This window comes from Empidonax traillii, unplaced genomic scaffold, assembly GCF_003031625.1.
Source record: "Empidonax traillii isolate 1590-97213 ecotype Southwest subspecies unplaced genomic scaffold, ASM303162v1 scaffold537:size946161, whole genome shotgun sequence".
Classification (NCBI taxonomy): domain Eukaryota; kingdom Metazoa; phylum Chordata; class Aves; order Passeriformes; family Tyrannidae; genus Empidonax; species Empidonax traillii.
In genome coordinates this window covers 182,943-197,292 of record NW_020955730.1, presented here as the reverse complement: position 1 = coordinate 197,292, position 14,350 = coordinate 182,943, and the positions used below count along the sequence as shown (strand labels likewise).

Genomic DNA, 14,350 nt, shown 5'->3' with positions numbered 1-14,350 from the left:
AAAGGAAAGGAAAGGAAAGGAAAGGAAAGGAAAGGAAAGGAAAGGAAAGGAAAGGAAAGGAAAGGAAAGGAAAGGAAAGGAAAGGAAAGGAAAGGAAAGGAAAGGAAAGGAAAGGAAAGGAAAGGAAAGGAAAGGAAAGGAAAGGAAAGGAAAGGAAAGGAAAGGAAAAAAGAAAAGGAAAGGAAAGGAAAAAAGGAAGCGACTCTGTAATACTCCTCTCTTCGTACCTAGAGATTTTTGAGTCAAACACCTACTAAGGCTGGCACCTCACTGTAAATGCTGGGCTGCAGTTTACCTTGTGTCCTACATCAGAAATAAATACCCAGAGGCAGCAGCGTCCTGACATGATGTTCTTTTACCCTGCAGTGCCAGACCAGAGGTGGTCCTGACCTGTAAAAAGTACCTATTTTCCAAGAACGACCCTTTTCCCGACCACATCCCACCACCCAATTGTCTTCGCCCTGTGCTGGGATGTATATTGAAAGAAGATGGTGAAAGATTTAATTTTCCTTTGGGAGATGCAATTACAGCAGAAATACTGCAGGAGAGGCACACTCTCAGACTCTGGCTTCTCAGTATCTCATTATTTATTACAAATGTAGCAAACATTGGGAGTCTACAACCAGCTTAAGAGTGCTCATAAATTAGATGCTATAGGACTACTTTGGGGGGAGGGAGGGAAAGGAAAAGAAAGAAAATCGAGATCCAGAGTTGCAGACGTCTGCCTGGAGGCATGGGGGAAATAGGAGGCGGAGGGGAGATTCGGGGTGGGTTTCGATAACACAGACGTGGACAGGAAACCTCCTCCCGCCCCCTCCTCAGGTGGGGCCATGGGACGGGTTCTGCCCTGGCGACAAACCCCGGTCCAGTCCCCGTGAAGAAGGGAATTGAAAGGAAAAGGGAAAACGTGAGGTAATTGCTGGAGAATATCCTTAGGGGAAGAGAATCCCTTCTCTGCCTAGAGACCCCATGCCATGGATAAGGGGTCCCTCCCACCGCCTCGCTGCGGGTCGGTACGAGGCGCCTAGGAGGGACGGAGAGGGGAAGATGCTCCTTCCTCCTTCTCCTATTTTTTCTTCTCATTCTCCTCCCTTCCTGCCCCTGCAGTAAGGGCTCGCTCCCGCCCAGGAGGATCCCTCCAGAGGGTTTCTAGCGCCACACCGGGACCCTCCAGGATACCACCTCCTGCCTGGGAAAAGCGGTGCCTTTCCCACCCCGTCCTGCACGCTCCCACCGGTGACGAAAAACCCTTGGGACTAGCCGGTGGGCTCCTAAACTGGCTTCTGCCAGCTGAGGGGTCCATGTCCTCTCCCCGCTTCAGTCAAAGACCCCTCCGCCAGGGACCCAGCAAACCAATTCCTGCACCAGCCAGCCTGGGCTGGTGCCGAAGGCGGGGTTGGGAAGAGGGGACACCCGAAACCACAGCCAGCGGCTCCTCCCCGCCTGGCGCCAGCCTCCCTTCAAGGCTGCGCCGTCGGGAGGTGGGGGCGGCGGCCCGAGGGGGCGGCCCGCTCCCTGGAAAGGTGGGCGCGTGCCTGTTCTGATGCCGGCTGCTCTCCCCTCCTGCAGGTACTGGGATGATTTCCACGCCTGCACCCTCACAGCGCTCACCGACTGCCAGGAAGGAGCGACAGACCTCTGGGAGAAACTGAGACGGGAATCCAAAAACCTCGATTTCCAAGGCAGCTTATTTGAACTGTGCGGAGGCGGCAGCGGCGCGGCACCGTCCCTCCTCTCGCCGGCCTTGCCCCTGCTCCTGGCGGCTCTGTGGGCCGCCCTAGTGACCTGGCTGCCTTTCTAGGGGGGCGAGCACACTCACACCCACACCCTCTCCATGTGCTGGATCTATAGAGGAAGTGTCCATCCGTTGCTTTGGGGACGTTGTGCTTTTCTGTGGTTGATGATGATGATGATGGTGGTGGTGGTGGCTGATGATGGTGAAACACCCATGTAGGACTGTGGAAGCGTTCTCCCTTTATTTTTTTGTGTTTTATTTGCCAAATGTTACCAAACAGGCAGCGGCACGCAGCCCAAATCGGACCTCAGCTTTACTAACGCTTCGAATCAAAAATAGAAAAAAAATATAAAGAAATAAACTCGAGCCCTCGTTGTGCAAAAGCAATCTCAGGAACGGCTCTGGGCCACCTACTGCTAAGGCTGTAACCGGCCGGGTACCTCCCGGCGAGCCACGGGCTCCGCTAAAAATGTGGCAGTGTGCGAGGCGAGAACCAAAACCGCAGACAGAAAAAGGCACTGGCGAGAAATCCAAGGTAGATGTCCACGTGTGAAGCATATGGTGAATAATTCACAATCTCTCATCTTTCCTCCACAGTCGCTTGTTTTTTTTGGTCATTCCACTGCAAAAAATTTTAAAAAATAAATAAAAACATTTTTCCTCAAGGGGAAAAGAAAGCGAGAGAGGGAGAGAAAGAGAGGGAAACGAACAGTTAAGAAAGGAAGGAAGGAGCAAGAGAAAGACAGACGTGTCTAAATGCCCGGAGGAGTGAAGGAATGCTGCTAACATCTCTGAGAGTTTACCTTTACTTGCTGTTCGAAGGCATCTTTCCGAATTCACTGCCTTTAATTTTTTCCTCCTCTTTGTTTTAGATGTTACACATACCAGTAAAATACCTGAATATCCAACCGTAGAGATCACAAAAAGGGGGCTTAAATGTAAACCTAAAGGAAAAAAAAAACGAACCAACAACAGCAGCAAAATGATTTTGAAAAAAAAAAAAAAGAGCCTTGATTTTAAAAGAGATGAAAAATGTAATTTAAACAAAAGTTTATTATAAAGTCAATTCAGCAAAAAAAATAACAAAAAAAGATTTGCTACAAAGTATAGACAGAAGTATAAAATAAAAATTATTGTTTGAAATGAGGGTGTCGTCCTTTTTATAAAATATGCCTAGAATATCTTGGAAAGGACAGGGCTTTTAAGGCAAGGAAGTCTCAATCCTGAACCCACCCCTTGACGAACATGGCAATTTCAGTTCAAACAAGGACAGGGTGGCTGAGTCGCTTAGTCGGAGCCTTTCTGCCTTTTTTTTTTTCCTTCCTTTCTTCCCCCCCCCCCCCTTCATTAATTTGTTAAAAATACGCTATAATTCCTCCCACTCTCCTCCTCCTCCTCCTCCTCCTCTCGAAGCTGCGAAGCGCAGCACCCCCGTTTCCCAGCCGCCCGGGACTGGCGAAGGGAGCCCCCCGCAGAGGAGGGGGCGGGCGGCGCGGCTCTCCCGCGGGCGCGGAGCCGTGCGGAGCCCCGACGGAGGGAAGGCAGCAACCACCATTAAAGAGGAGGCTGCGGAGCCGGAGCCGGGGCGCAGAGGAGTCTTTTCATAATTAATAAGGCAGCTCAGCCGAAGGAGCAAGGGGAAGGGGGGGACGGGGTATTGATTTCGCAGCAGAAGCTGCTCTAACCTCGGCTATTTATAGGCGCCTGATGCCTTTATAAAGAAATACACATCAAAGAGTAAACACGTCCCTTTTACTTATAAAGCAAGAGCCCAGCTGGCGACCGGGGGTGGGTGGGTGGGTGAGTGGGGTGATGGGGAGGTAGGGGCCACGAATTGGTGCGAGGTGATTTATTCGAGTGGGGAGCCGTTGCCTGTGCAGTAGCTCTCTTTGCCGATGTGTAGGGTGGCAGGGTCTCTCCTTCGCCCCCTCTCCCTGCTCCCCTCCCTTCCCAAGGTCCGCAATGTAATGTGTAAGCAATAGCAAATGTAACAGTTCATAAATCAAACAGTGGGTCGCAAGCCAATCTGCATTTCCCAAACGGATTGAATCCCAGCAACGAATGTGCTCAAGAACTGGAGCCAGGCGCCTTTACCACTGGAAGCAATGTTGATTTTTTAATGATAAAATACATTATGCGCGTGTTAGGGGGGCTTTGCAGAGCTCAGCCTCGCTTCGGCAGACACAGGTCTGCTTGAATTTCGTTTTCCTTTGGCCTCCCTCTAGACTCAGACCCCACCACCACCAAAGCAAAAGGAAAACCCTGGAGAGCAGAGCTTTGTTTAAGTGGTTTGGGTTATTTTCCCTCCCCACAGAGGATCTAGACCTAAATTGATTTTTCTGTGCACATCTCTGTATTCATGAGGTCAGGCGCTGCTGTTATGGTTTCCCTGTAGCACGAAATGCCAGATGCTGAGGAGAGACGGAAGAGAGAGCCCTTGCTGGGGTACGGGGGGCTCCGCAGCCTGCTGTCTACGCCGGCTTGGGCCCCGGGGACCCCCGCCGGCGGCAGCCTCTCTCCGTCCCGGGGTTCCCTGGCGCAGGTCCCTCCCGCTGCCGGCATTCCCACCGCCCCCGCCTTCCCGGCTGCTGGACAGTGCCCGTCCGTCGGGGAAAGGTGGAAGGGAACCTCCCAGCTTTCCATCTCACCCCTCACAAGAAAGCTGAGGGGGCGTAATAAGGGGGCGATTTCCAGCTCGTTAGAGGACTCGAGTTATCTTCGCGTGAGGTTCTGTTACTAATGGATAATCTCTCCGTAATTAGCACATCCCCCAATTAGCCCTCCATCGAGGAGGATAATAAACGGTGGCAAACCGGGGAAAAGTAGCCCAGGGGATTGAGAAGAAGCCCTGTGGTCTTGCCCGGGCCCCTTCCCTCCCCTCCTGCCTCCCCCTGGACTCTCCTGTCTGGGGCTTCTAATTGTCGGCTGCTCATTCCCGGGGCGCAGACCGGCCACCGGGCCTCCCATGCTAACCTAGCAGCACACCGGGATTTCCCGCACAGACGGCAGAGAGCGTAGAAACCCTGGTCCCGCCAGCTCCGCTCCTCCTGGGCAACCGGCAAGCGAGGCACTCTCCGCCGGCAGCTCCGTGTTTTTTTTCGGGGAACATAAGCAATCAACAAACTACCCCTCACCTTCCCCCCATTCATTCTATAGAGCCCCTCAGTGCGCGAGGCATTGGTTGTTCCCTTTTCTGCCCCTTTCAGGGTTATTTCTGAAGCCTGCAAGCAAAGCTTCGATTTTATATTTTTTTTTTATTATTTTTTTTTCTGACCCCAGGAGCGGTTGCTCTGCCTTGCCTTGTTGTGGCCTTGTTGTGGCCAAGGAAACATGAGCCGTCCGCCAAGTCCTAGAAAGGGACTGAGTGTACTGGATTTGCCTCCTGCCGCCTTGCACCTGTAGGGTTTGTAAGGGCTGCGGGGGAAGGCTGGGGTGTCGCTTGCCAGGCTGGTCCCACTGCCCCAGGCAGCAGCTGCTGTAGCAAGAGCTGGAAGAGGTTCAAACTTCTGAACATCCCTTCTTAACTCCTGGGCAAACGTGAGCTGGTGAACTGGAGAGGGGAAAAAATGCAATAGAAAAGCATTTAAATGTTGACAGAGACCACAGTAAAATTATCCCCTGCTTAAAAAAAAAAAAAATCACACACACACACACACACAAAAGGCATAAATTGAGATCAACAGGGAAAAAAATCACAGCCAGAACAAAAAACAAGACAGAGCATTTCTAGCTGGCTGGATAATCGGAAGGCTTGCAGCCATTGCGGCTCTGCCTGCCCTAATTCCTGTTCCCCGGCTCCGACTGAGCAACCGCAGCCCCGCAGTCCCCGGAGGGCCGCGGGGAGCTGGCTCCTTCCCCGGCAGCGCTGGATGCACCCGTGCTTGGCGGGCGGCTGCTCTCCTCCTGCCTCCCCCTTTTACCAGCCTGGCTGAGCCCTGAAGGCAGGGCTGAACCTTGCCCTTCCCTGGGCTGCCCTCCGCTACGGCAAGACTCTGCCAGCACTGGGCTGAGGTGGTGGCAGTCGATTCTTTTTGCTTTAAAGGGAGAAAAAAAAAAAAATAAAAAGGTCCTTTCCCATCTGTTCAAAGGCTGTAACAGGGAGATGGTGGAGCGGGCCTGTGCTGGGAGAAAAAGCTTGAGTACAAACACACAAAACTGAGGAAAACCTAGATATGAATGGTAGTGAAGGCAGAGTGATTGGTGCTTACAGAGGGAGCAGGGAAGTATAGTATAAAAGTAAGCTGCAGTACTCACTTCACAGGACTTTCTGGTGGCTATATCTATGTTTTGGAAGCAGCAGCCAGATACTGTTGGTTCCTGGCTCATTTGCACAGTCTAAGGATGAATAGATTGGTGACTCTTCAAGCCCACTTCCTCTTCAGGGCCCTTTTAAAATCTGTGCAGTTGCTGTCCTGCCCAGTGAAACCCAGTAGATTCTGTGAGGGGCTGACAACCTAAGGAGAGAGACACCAGTTCAGCCTTCCTATTCATCAGGGCTGATTCATTAATGATTAGTGCCATTAGGTCTACTACAGCAGTGCCTGAGGGCCCCAATTAAAGGAAAGTGAGCTTGTTAAATCCAGAAAGCCAGATTCTCCCTCTGTTACTCCTGCCTGATGCAGAGGTAGTGCCTCCAGGGTGGGCAGCAAGAATAACCCTGGCTTTCTAGGTATGCAGCTTCTGTGCCTTTCCCTCTCCCTCCTCCCACTTTTCCCTCTCTTTCACCTTAGCTGCAGATCCTGCTTACAGGGTGCTGTAGAGTGAGGCTAGTGCAGGAGTTGGGTAGCAGGACTTGCAAGAGGAGGTGGCAAATCAGGTTATTTTTCTGAGCCACTTCTTTTTTCATCACAAGTGGGTTTGGGTGGGGTTTTTTTTTGGTTTATTGGGGGTTTTTGTGGCTTTTTTTTTTTTTTTAGCAGGGTTGGGGGCAGGCAAAGTGATGGGGACTGCAGAGGAGTCTGTTACAAAATCAGATACGATTTTAGCTGTCTGAAAGGGCTCCTTTAGGCTACAGGCAGCTGATGATCAATGATGCTGTTGGCAAATGTGCCTCCAGCTGGCTACTGTCTCTCTTGAGGGACAGTTTCAACCCAAGGCTCATTGCAATGGTGATACGGCAAGGGGCTTTCATTTACTTTGGGCTAAGGATCTTCTGCTGCCCAGTTCCACCAGTGAGAAGAAAAGCTGGAGGTGATGTGGGAGAGTGACAACAGCATTGTTATTGGTGAGTTATTGGCTGTTCCTTTCCCCTCGAATTACCGTGGTGGGTCTGTATTAAAAGATTTTGCTCAGAGCCCCATACTCCTAAACTGTGGTTTGCTAACAGATGGACAGACTCTGCTAGCAAAGAGCTTTGCCTTTCAGGAGGTACTGAAGAAATAGGTTTAAGTGGATCGAATTATCAGAAACCCAGCCTGTGGCCTGTGCCCTAGCTTTTTAGGCTTTATTGTTTGTTTTATTTTGTTTGTTTGTTTGCTTATCTCCAAAGCTGATATAAAAGAAAGACGGAAACAGCCTCCCGAAGGTCAAGGTGAGACTGACCATCATCTGAGTGCTGGTATTCACCAACAGCAATAAATCCCTGTCCCCAGGTGCTGGAAGTCTCTTCAGCAAAAAAACACAGCATTACTGCAGGGGCAAACAACTCATCCTGACCTTTACACAGCCATTCTTTGGGAAAAAGTATCACCTGAAGTCAATATGCATTCTGCCTAGGTAAGGATCTTGTATGCTCAGTTTTACCTCAAACAGGAATGTTATTCAAATATGAACTCCAGGTTCATGCCACCAAAATACAAAGTGCTTGTGTGTGTATCATGCTTTGCACCTTCAGGTTTCTTGCCTGTGATATCAATTTATTAAGGACTGTGAAAAACTTACTAAATCTCTGAAGCATCAAATATCAAATCTGCAGACACTTTTTTTGCTGTGAAGCAGCCTCAAGAGTGGATGGGCAATGCATCCTTTAATATCACTGGAATACCACCAATTTTTTTAACACTTTGGAAACTATTGGATATTCAAATTAATGGAGGGAAGAAAAAAAACCAAACCTCAGTCAACCACACTAGGAAAAAAAAAAAAAAGAAAAGAGACAAAAGAAGGCATAAGAAAGAAGTAATCACGTATATTGATAGGAGTTGTTTTAATCAGATTTATATCACCTTAAACCATCTATTTTGCTGCAGACACTGTCAGTAAGTTTCCTTTAAGTACATGGTCTAATCGTGCCAAATGCACCTCTTCAAGAGGCAAACCATGTGTCTAGTATAGCATCTCTCTTTGTCAGAATTTCTATTAGTAGTATCATAAGTACAAGAAGTTTTGAAGTAAATTACCAGTTTGGTATTTATGCTTCTTTTAATGCATTGTGTTTTGACTGGATAGTGTAGGAGGTTTTTTCCATTCCTTTGCTCCCTTGGGGCACTTTCAATTTTCCAGTCCCCTGGCACAAGCTGCCTTTTGCAAAGGAACAATTCCTGTAAAGCCACTGCCTTGTTTTGTTTCCCATATTCTAAGAAATCCTTAAATTATGTTGTCAGATAAAAAATCCAGAACATATTTTGTTGGCATGGAACATTGGTCACATTAGTTTCACAACGCCTCATTGAAAGATCCAGTATGTCAGAAAATTGTCCTAAGCTTTGCTTTTCATTGAGGCTTAATAGGTGCCCTTGTCCCTTTTACTAGACCTGTGATGCAAGACTTGGTTTTATTCTGTTGCCAAGACATTTCATTTGATCTCTTTCACCTTTACTTCTAGTGTCTATTAAATGGGAGTAGCACTTTGAGACATTTGGTGAGTGAAAAATGCTACATGAGGAGGTGGGCATTATTAATTAGAACAATCATTTTATGTTTTAGCTTTCATCAGAAGAAAAATGCCTGGATTGAAGTGACGACAACAAATAATAGGTAAAGAAATCTCCCCTGTGGCTTCATAGATCTGCTATATAACAGAAAACATTCAGCCCTGGGTGCCCAAGAGTTGTGGTTCACATCTCCCTCTGAAGAAGCCTCATCTTAAAGGATATTGTAGCATACCACACTAATGCAGATGCTGCTCTGCAGGCATTTCTGGCTGTGAATTTCAGGCTGTGCCCTTGGCTAAGCTGTCGAGGACAAGTTGCAATACCTGTCCTTCTGGAAGAGATTCCAGTCCATTTTCAGCTATGTCTCTCACTGCTTGCAAGCTCCCTGTTTTGCTGTGCATCAAAGGTCCATTTAATTACTTTCCCTCTCTTTTCTTTAGGTGTTGGTGATTTGCACTCTCTCCAACTAAATCAGATATCTGGCACATCAATGCTTAGAAGGCTTAGGAGAAGAAGAAAACACCAATATTTCACTGAACACATGAAGTCACACAGCTCCACAGAACTCCCAGTCTCCATTTTAATGTCCACGGTAGCTAGTTTGTTTTGTTGTGGTTTTTTTTTTTTTTTTTCTATCAGATGACTGATTTCAGTTTCTCTTTGAATCCCACCTGTGTGAATAGCTTGTTTTTCTCCCTAGCAAGTGTTAACAAGGAACTGCAAGGGTTTTGTTCAGGCTCACCAGTCAGGCAGCCCTGAGGTGTTTGACTTCTAGGAAAAGCCACAGCAGGAACAAGCGAGAGCCAGCCTACGCACCAGATACAGCTTTTACTGGTCTTTAGTTTATGTTCCAGCTCGTGCTTGTGTTAAATGGATCGCCGTTAGCAACTGTAATACAGACAAACACAAGGAAGAACAAGCTGGACGCTTCATCACGGAGCTGCGCTTGGAAGTGATGGCCTATTGTAACGCAGATTCACCCGCCACAGTGGAGCTGTGCCAGCTCATGGCAAGTTAGGACTTGCTCCTCCCTCTTTAGTCCATGCTCTGTAGTTCCCGATCTCATCCTTCGTGTGAACTGGATCATGCAAATGGGGGCACTGAAGTCACGGGGAAGTTGAGTAGAGTTCTGCATGAGCACTGGCATGAGAAGGAGCAGCAATTAGCTCTAAACTCACTCTGCTGGCTTGTTGTTTCTGAGCTCTACCCCTGCTGCTCTGTAGCTGGAAGACTTTTGCTCTAGAAGATGGGGAGAAGAACATTTTGCTCATGCTCATATTAATCAAGTCATCTTATGAGCTACTGAATCTGTGAAATTGTATCTCCTGTGGAGTTCAGTGGTAATGACTGTCTCTGATGTGGACTCTCCGGTGTCTAATAATACAGTTTTGTTTCTGCAGCGGATGCACTTCCAGCATTTTTTCTCCTCTGCCTGCCTACTTCCACAGCACATGTAGGCTGCTGAAACCTTTGAGACTTCTATCCCCTGTCAAGTTTGATCAAACTCAGCTCACAGGCTCAAAAAATTATTTAGGAGGGACCGACTGGCACTTGCACAAGACAGTGTGATCTCATAAGCCTCCCTTGCTTGGGAAACTAGGCTACCAGCCTAGCAACAGGGGAAAAAAATGCCATCCTGCTAGCAAAAAGGACCTAAACACTGGGAGGAAAGAGGGGAGGTGGGAAAGTGAAACTGTTTTGAAGGGAAAAAAATAACTGCCTTGTGGCTGCAGAGTTCTCATACATTTAAAGGGCCAACCTTGGAGACACATGCTGGAAAATATTCTCCAGGAGATGATAAGCTCTCTTGTGAAAACTGGTAAGGGAGAGAAATCACATGGACTCATCTCACCACCAGGCATGCTAAATGGATATCTGTATGGTAAAGATTGTCCCCAGTGGTACCTGTTTCCCTCTGTGGACTAGAGGAAGCCACAGACACAACTAGCATGCAACTCATGTGCCTGCAGTATCTAAAACAAGGTGGGTCCTATCCCAAAGGGAATGGTCTTCTTACCGCTATGTCCTTCAGACCAAAGTTTTCCATGGTGCTGCTGCAGGTTTTGTTACTTCATGTACTACGTTTGTATGTTAGAAAAGCTGCTGTGTGTCTTAATAGCTGCAGATGTATGCATGGTTTTACTGGGCATTTATTAGCACTTATCCTCTTTGCACTAAAACCTTTCTTGTCCTTGTACCTTATGGAATAAAATTCTTTAAGTGAGCTTTAATGATTCTATGATTCTACTTCTTTACAAATTAGGAGCTGCCATTCTGCTTTTATTTGCTATCACATAATGCTAGAGGCTGTCAAAAGTATTATGGTGCATACTCATATAAATTGATATTTAATTTCAGTAATTATAATGTCACTAATTGTATTTTTGCACCTGTTGCAATTACTGACATTCAGCTCTTTAGCTCTACTTTGTTCTTTCTAGATTTGGGCATTCCTTACTCTTTAATCTTCCCTGGCTGTGGTAAATCGTATGCACGATGAGACTTGGAAATGAAAGCTCAGATATTCCCATCAATTGCTGTGTGCCAAATGCATGGGATAGTTTAAAACTATGTGTGTACCTACTGCAGGATATGCTTAAAATGCCATTGCCTATTTATATGTCTTTTTTTATGAGGCTTAGAGGGGATTGTGTTATCCAAATATTGCACAGTTCTTAACTACTTGTACTGGCCCATTGCTAAAGGTTTTCCAATTTTTAGGGACCTTTTTTGACTTGTAGCCTTTCACTTAAAATTACTCCAGGGCTGCTCTGGCAGCCCCTTGCACCTGTTTTTTTCTCAGTACTCTCTTCCTCACATCCTTGCACTGGTGCATTTGTTACTTTGTATTCCCTGGAAAAGGGTTTGCTTCCTATACCCCAGCCATCCTCTTGTCCTCTTGTCCTCTTGTCCTCTATCTCATTGCATTGCTCCTGAGTTATATATAATTCATAGTCTGCACTAAAGTTCCCACACAGTCTCCACTTGGTGCCTTCATACCAGTGACTTCATATTAGAACAAATATTACATATAATGAGTAAATAACAGTAATTTTAATGTAGGATAAGCAATACCTAATTACAGACGGGTACAAGGCTTATCAGCCAATTAACGTGCAACGTTTGTACTTAATTAAGCATAATCCAGTCAGTGCCAGTGTTGTCATCAGACAAAGGTCACGGAAAGGCAACTTGAGCAGGCTTTAATGAAGGGTGTAATTTTACTAGGGAGTGGTTGTCGGTACGACTGTGATCCCCTGATGCACTGGAGCAGACACCCAGGAGAGGATGGTCATCTGAGGACTCCTGACTTCATCTCATCTTGGTTTGCTACAGTTTTCCTTTTAACCTTGAACTTGATGTATGCCATCAGCTACAAACCCCATGAATAAAGTATGTGCTTTGTGTCTTTCAACCTGCCTCAACTTTCCTTGCGTTACAGCACAAAATAAAAAAAAATCATTTGGGCCATGGAATTCTTGCTCTGTACCAGCAGAGTTTGAGGACAGTGATCCCTCTTCTTAAAGATGCCATTGGTCTCTAGGTTATAGTCCACACAGAAACTTGGTTTGGTTCAATTTCATTAAGAGAAAACCTTTAGTGGGCACTACATCTCTATTATTATTGCCACATGTCAATATTATTGCCATCCATTATTTCACTTTAGGAGTGGCTTTTATTATTCTAGCTTTGAAAACTGTCCCCAACTGTCTTAAATTAAACCAACATAAATTTAATTTAACCTGAAGGGAATGACTACTGCCCAGACATTTGCCTTGTTTCTCTGTTGCTAGCACTACACGGTGCTGCAAGATTTCACTTCCTATGACAGAACCATGGCTGCATCCAAGCTGGACTGTCCATGTGGTAAGGAGGACTGACTTCACTCAGTTTTGCTGTTCGAGCTCATCTGTAAAAACAAGCCCTTTGACTGAGTGACCAAATTCACTGCTTGCTACAAATGTATGTACTTTATAGACCATAACATAGTGGTGGGGCCTGAGCAGGGTGCCCAGTGGGTGATGAGGTACTATGACAGCGAACAGGTATAATGCAAACTGCTGCTTGTACAGTTTGTTACATAAACCTTTATGTTACAGCTTCTTTGGAGCAAAGACCTGGAGGTCTGCAGAGATGCTATCTTGAAAAAAATTAGCCTAAAACAACAACAGAAGTTAATTCGCATTGAAGTGTCTGGAGAACTCAACCTTAACAAGTTAAGTAACCTAAAAAAAGGACCTACAACCCTTAAATCAATCATATCTGAACAAAAAAATTACATCAAGACACTCTGCCCAAGCATCCCAAGCAGTGTCTCCTCAACAGGCATCCATGTGGCCACGAGAAACATGGCTTATATCTGGTGATTTACAAATCACCAGCCAGGGTGATTCTATACGTCCTCAGCCTTTGTTGCTGCACTTTCTTCTTCACTATAAAAGATCTCTTTCTTCTAACCTCAAACTAAATTTTCCAGCTTTAGAAACAACTATGAACAGGTTGGCTAAAAGTCTATCAGGAATGACACAGATCACACATGGGCATCATGTGGACCTCTCCAACCCTTTTTTGTGGCTTTCTAGAATTCCAATGTGATAAATGAACAGCCTTGGGAAATACTTGGTCTTTTAAAATATTTTCTTTTTGCAGAACATGTTCTTTTGATTAAAAAAAAACAACATTATTTGGTCATCAATCATTACCATGTTTGCTGACCAGCTTTTCTGAAGTCTCACTAGGACAAAGACTTGCTAACAAATACATGAGGTTACTCTTGCCTCTTTTTAGCTCCTGTCCTGGGCAGAAGGAAAGCCCTCCCGATTAAATCCACCGTGTCCTCAACTGGTTACCCTCCTCTACCATAGCCTTTTTGCAGAACCTTTCCTCAGCAGCTTTGTAAACTATATTCCCCTCACCAACCATGACTGTGGTCAGCTGAGACCTCCAAATGTCCAACCCAGTAATAAGAGTAGTGTCCCTTCACAGCACCTCCTGGAGAGCTGATGGACTACCAGCAAAAGGAGCAGATTATAAGGCAGCGGAGCTTTAGTATTTTTACACTGTGATAAGGAAACTTTTGTATCTTAGGTTACTTATAGAAACTGCTTCAGAGGACAAAGGTGTAGGAGGAAACATAGTCAAGAGGAAAAGGCTTACCCTGAATATTTCCATTCAGTGTACAGGAAAGCTGCTTGGTGACGTGCAGAGGTTTGCCCCAATTTTCTGTGTAAACAGCACTTGGCTTGAGCATGTGGACTTAGCACCTTGTTTGGAGGAGCTGGGGTCAAAATTGACCTGCATGTACTCTGCATTTGGCACTGAGAAAATTTGGCACCTCCCTGGGGGCTGTGGAGCCCTGAGATAGAGCTTTAAAAATGTATTTAAAGGTCAAACAGCAGCTTTGGCTACTCATTTTAGCTTTTTTCCTCTGACATGTTCCTAAAATGGGCTTAGACTGTGAAGGCACCTCCTAAAGAGTATAGTGTGAACAAAATCTTTTATGATCATAAAAGCAGAGTTTCAAGTCTTGTATTTTTTGAGAAATATAGCTCTGGAAGAGAAATTTAGAGTAAAAAAATACACTGACTGCAGCTGGGACTGTTGCATTTGGTAATGGAGATGATCATGTAGAACCTGCTTGAGTAATATGGAGAATATGCCCCATGTATTATTTTCCAGGTCAGTGAAGCTCCAAATACTAGATGCAACCATCAGAAAGTTTCCTTCAGTCTATGCCTGGTGGCAACTCTGAGTGCCTCTAGACTTGATTTTCAGAAGTTCCAGATTGTCTCAGTTTCCGGTG

The 14,350-nt window shown here is 46.2% G+C and overlaps 1 protein-coding gene and 1 long non-coding RNA gene across 2 annotated transcripts in view; both read left to right on the top strand.

Moving 5' to 3' along the window:
* The window catches only part of NRN1 (neuritin 1), a 9,249-nt gene extending 6,371 nt beyond the window's left edge, over positions 1-2,878 (top strand). The window contains exon 3 of the mRNA XM_027897371.1: positions 1,570-2,878. Coding sequence (XP_027753172.1) covers positions 1,570-1,801 — 232 coding nt within the window. The 3' untranslated portion in view covers positions 1,802-2,878. The remainder of the gene's footprint in view (positions 1-1,569) is intronic.
* A 2,923-nt stretch (positions 2,879-5,801) lies between these two features.
* Positions 5,802-10,772, top strand: LOC114064378. Its single transcript, XR_003572747.1, has 3 exons — positions 5,802-7,450; positions 8,600-8,650; positions 8,988-10,772. It is a non-coding gene; the product is annotated as an uncharacterized LOC114064378 (long non-coding RNA).
* Positions 10,773-14,350: the final 3,578 nt, after the last annotated feature.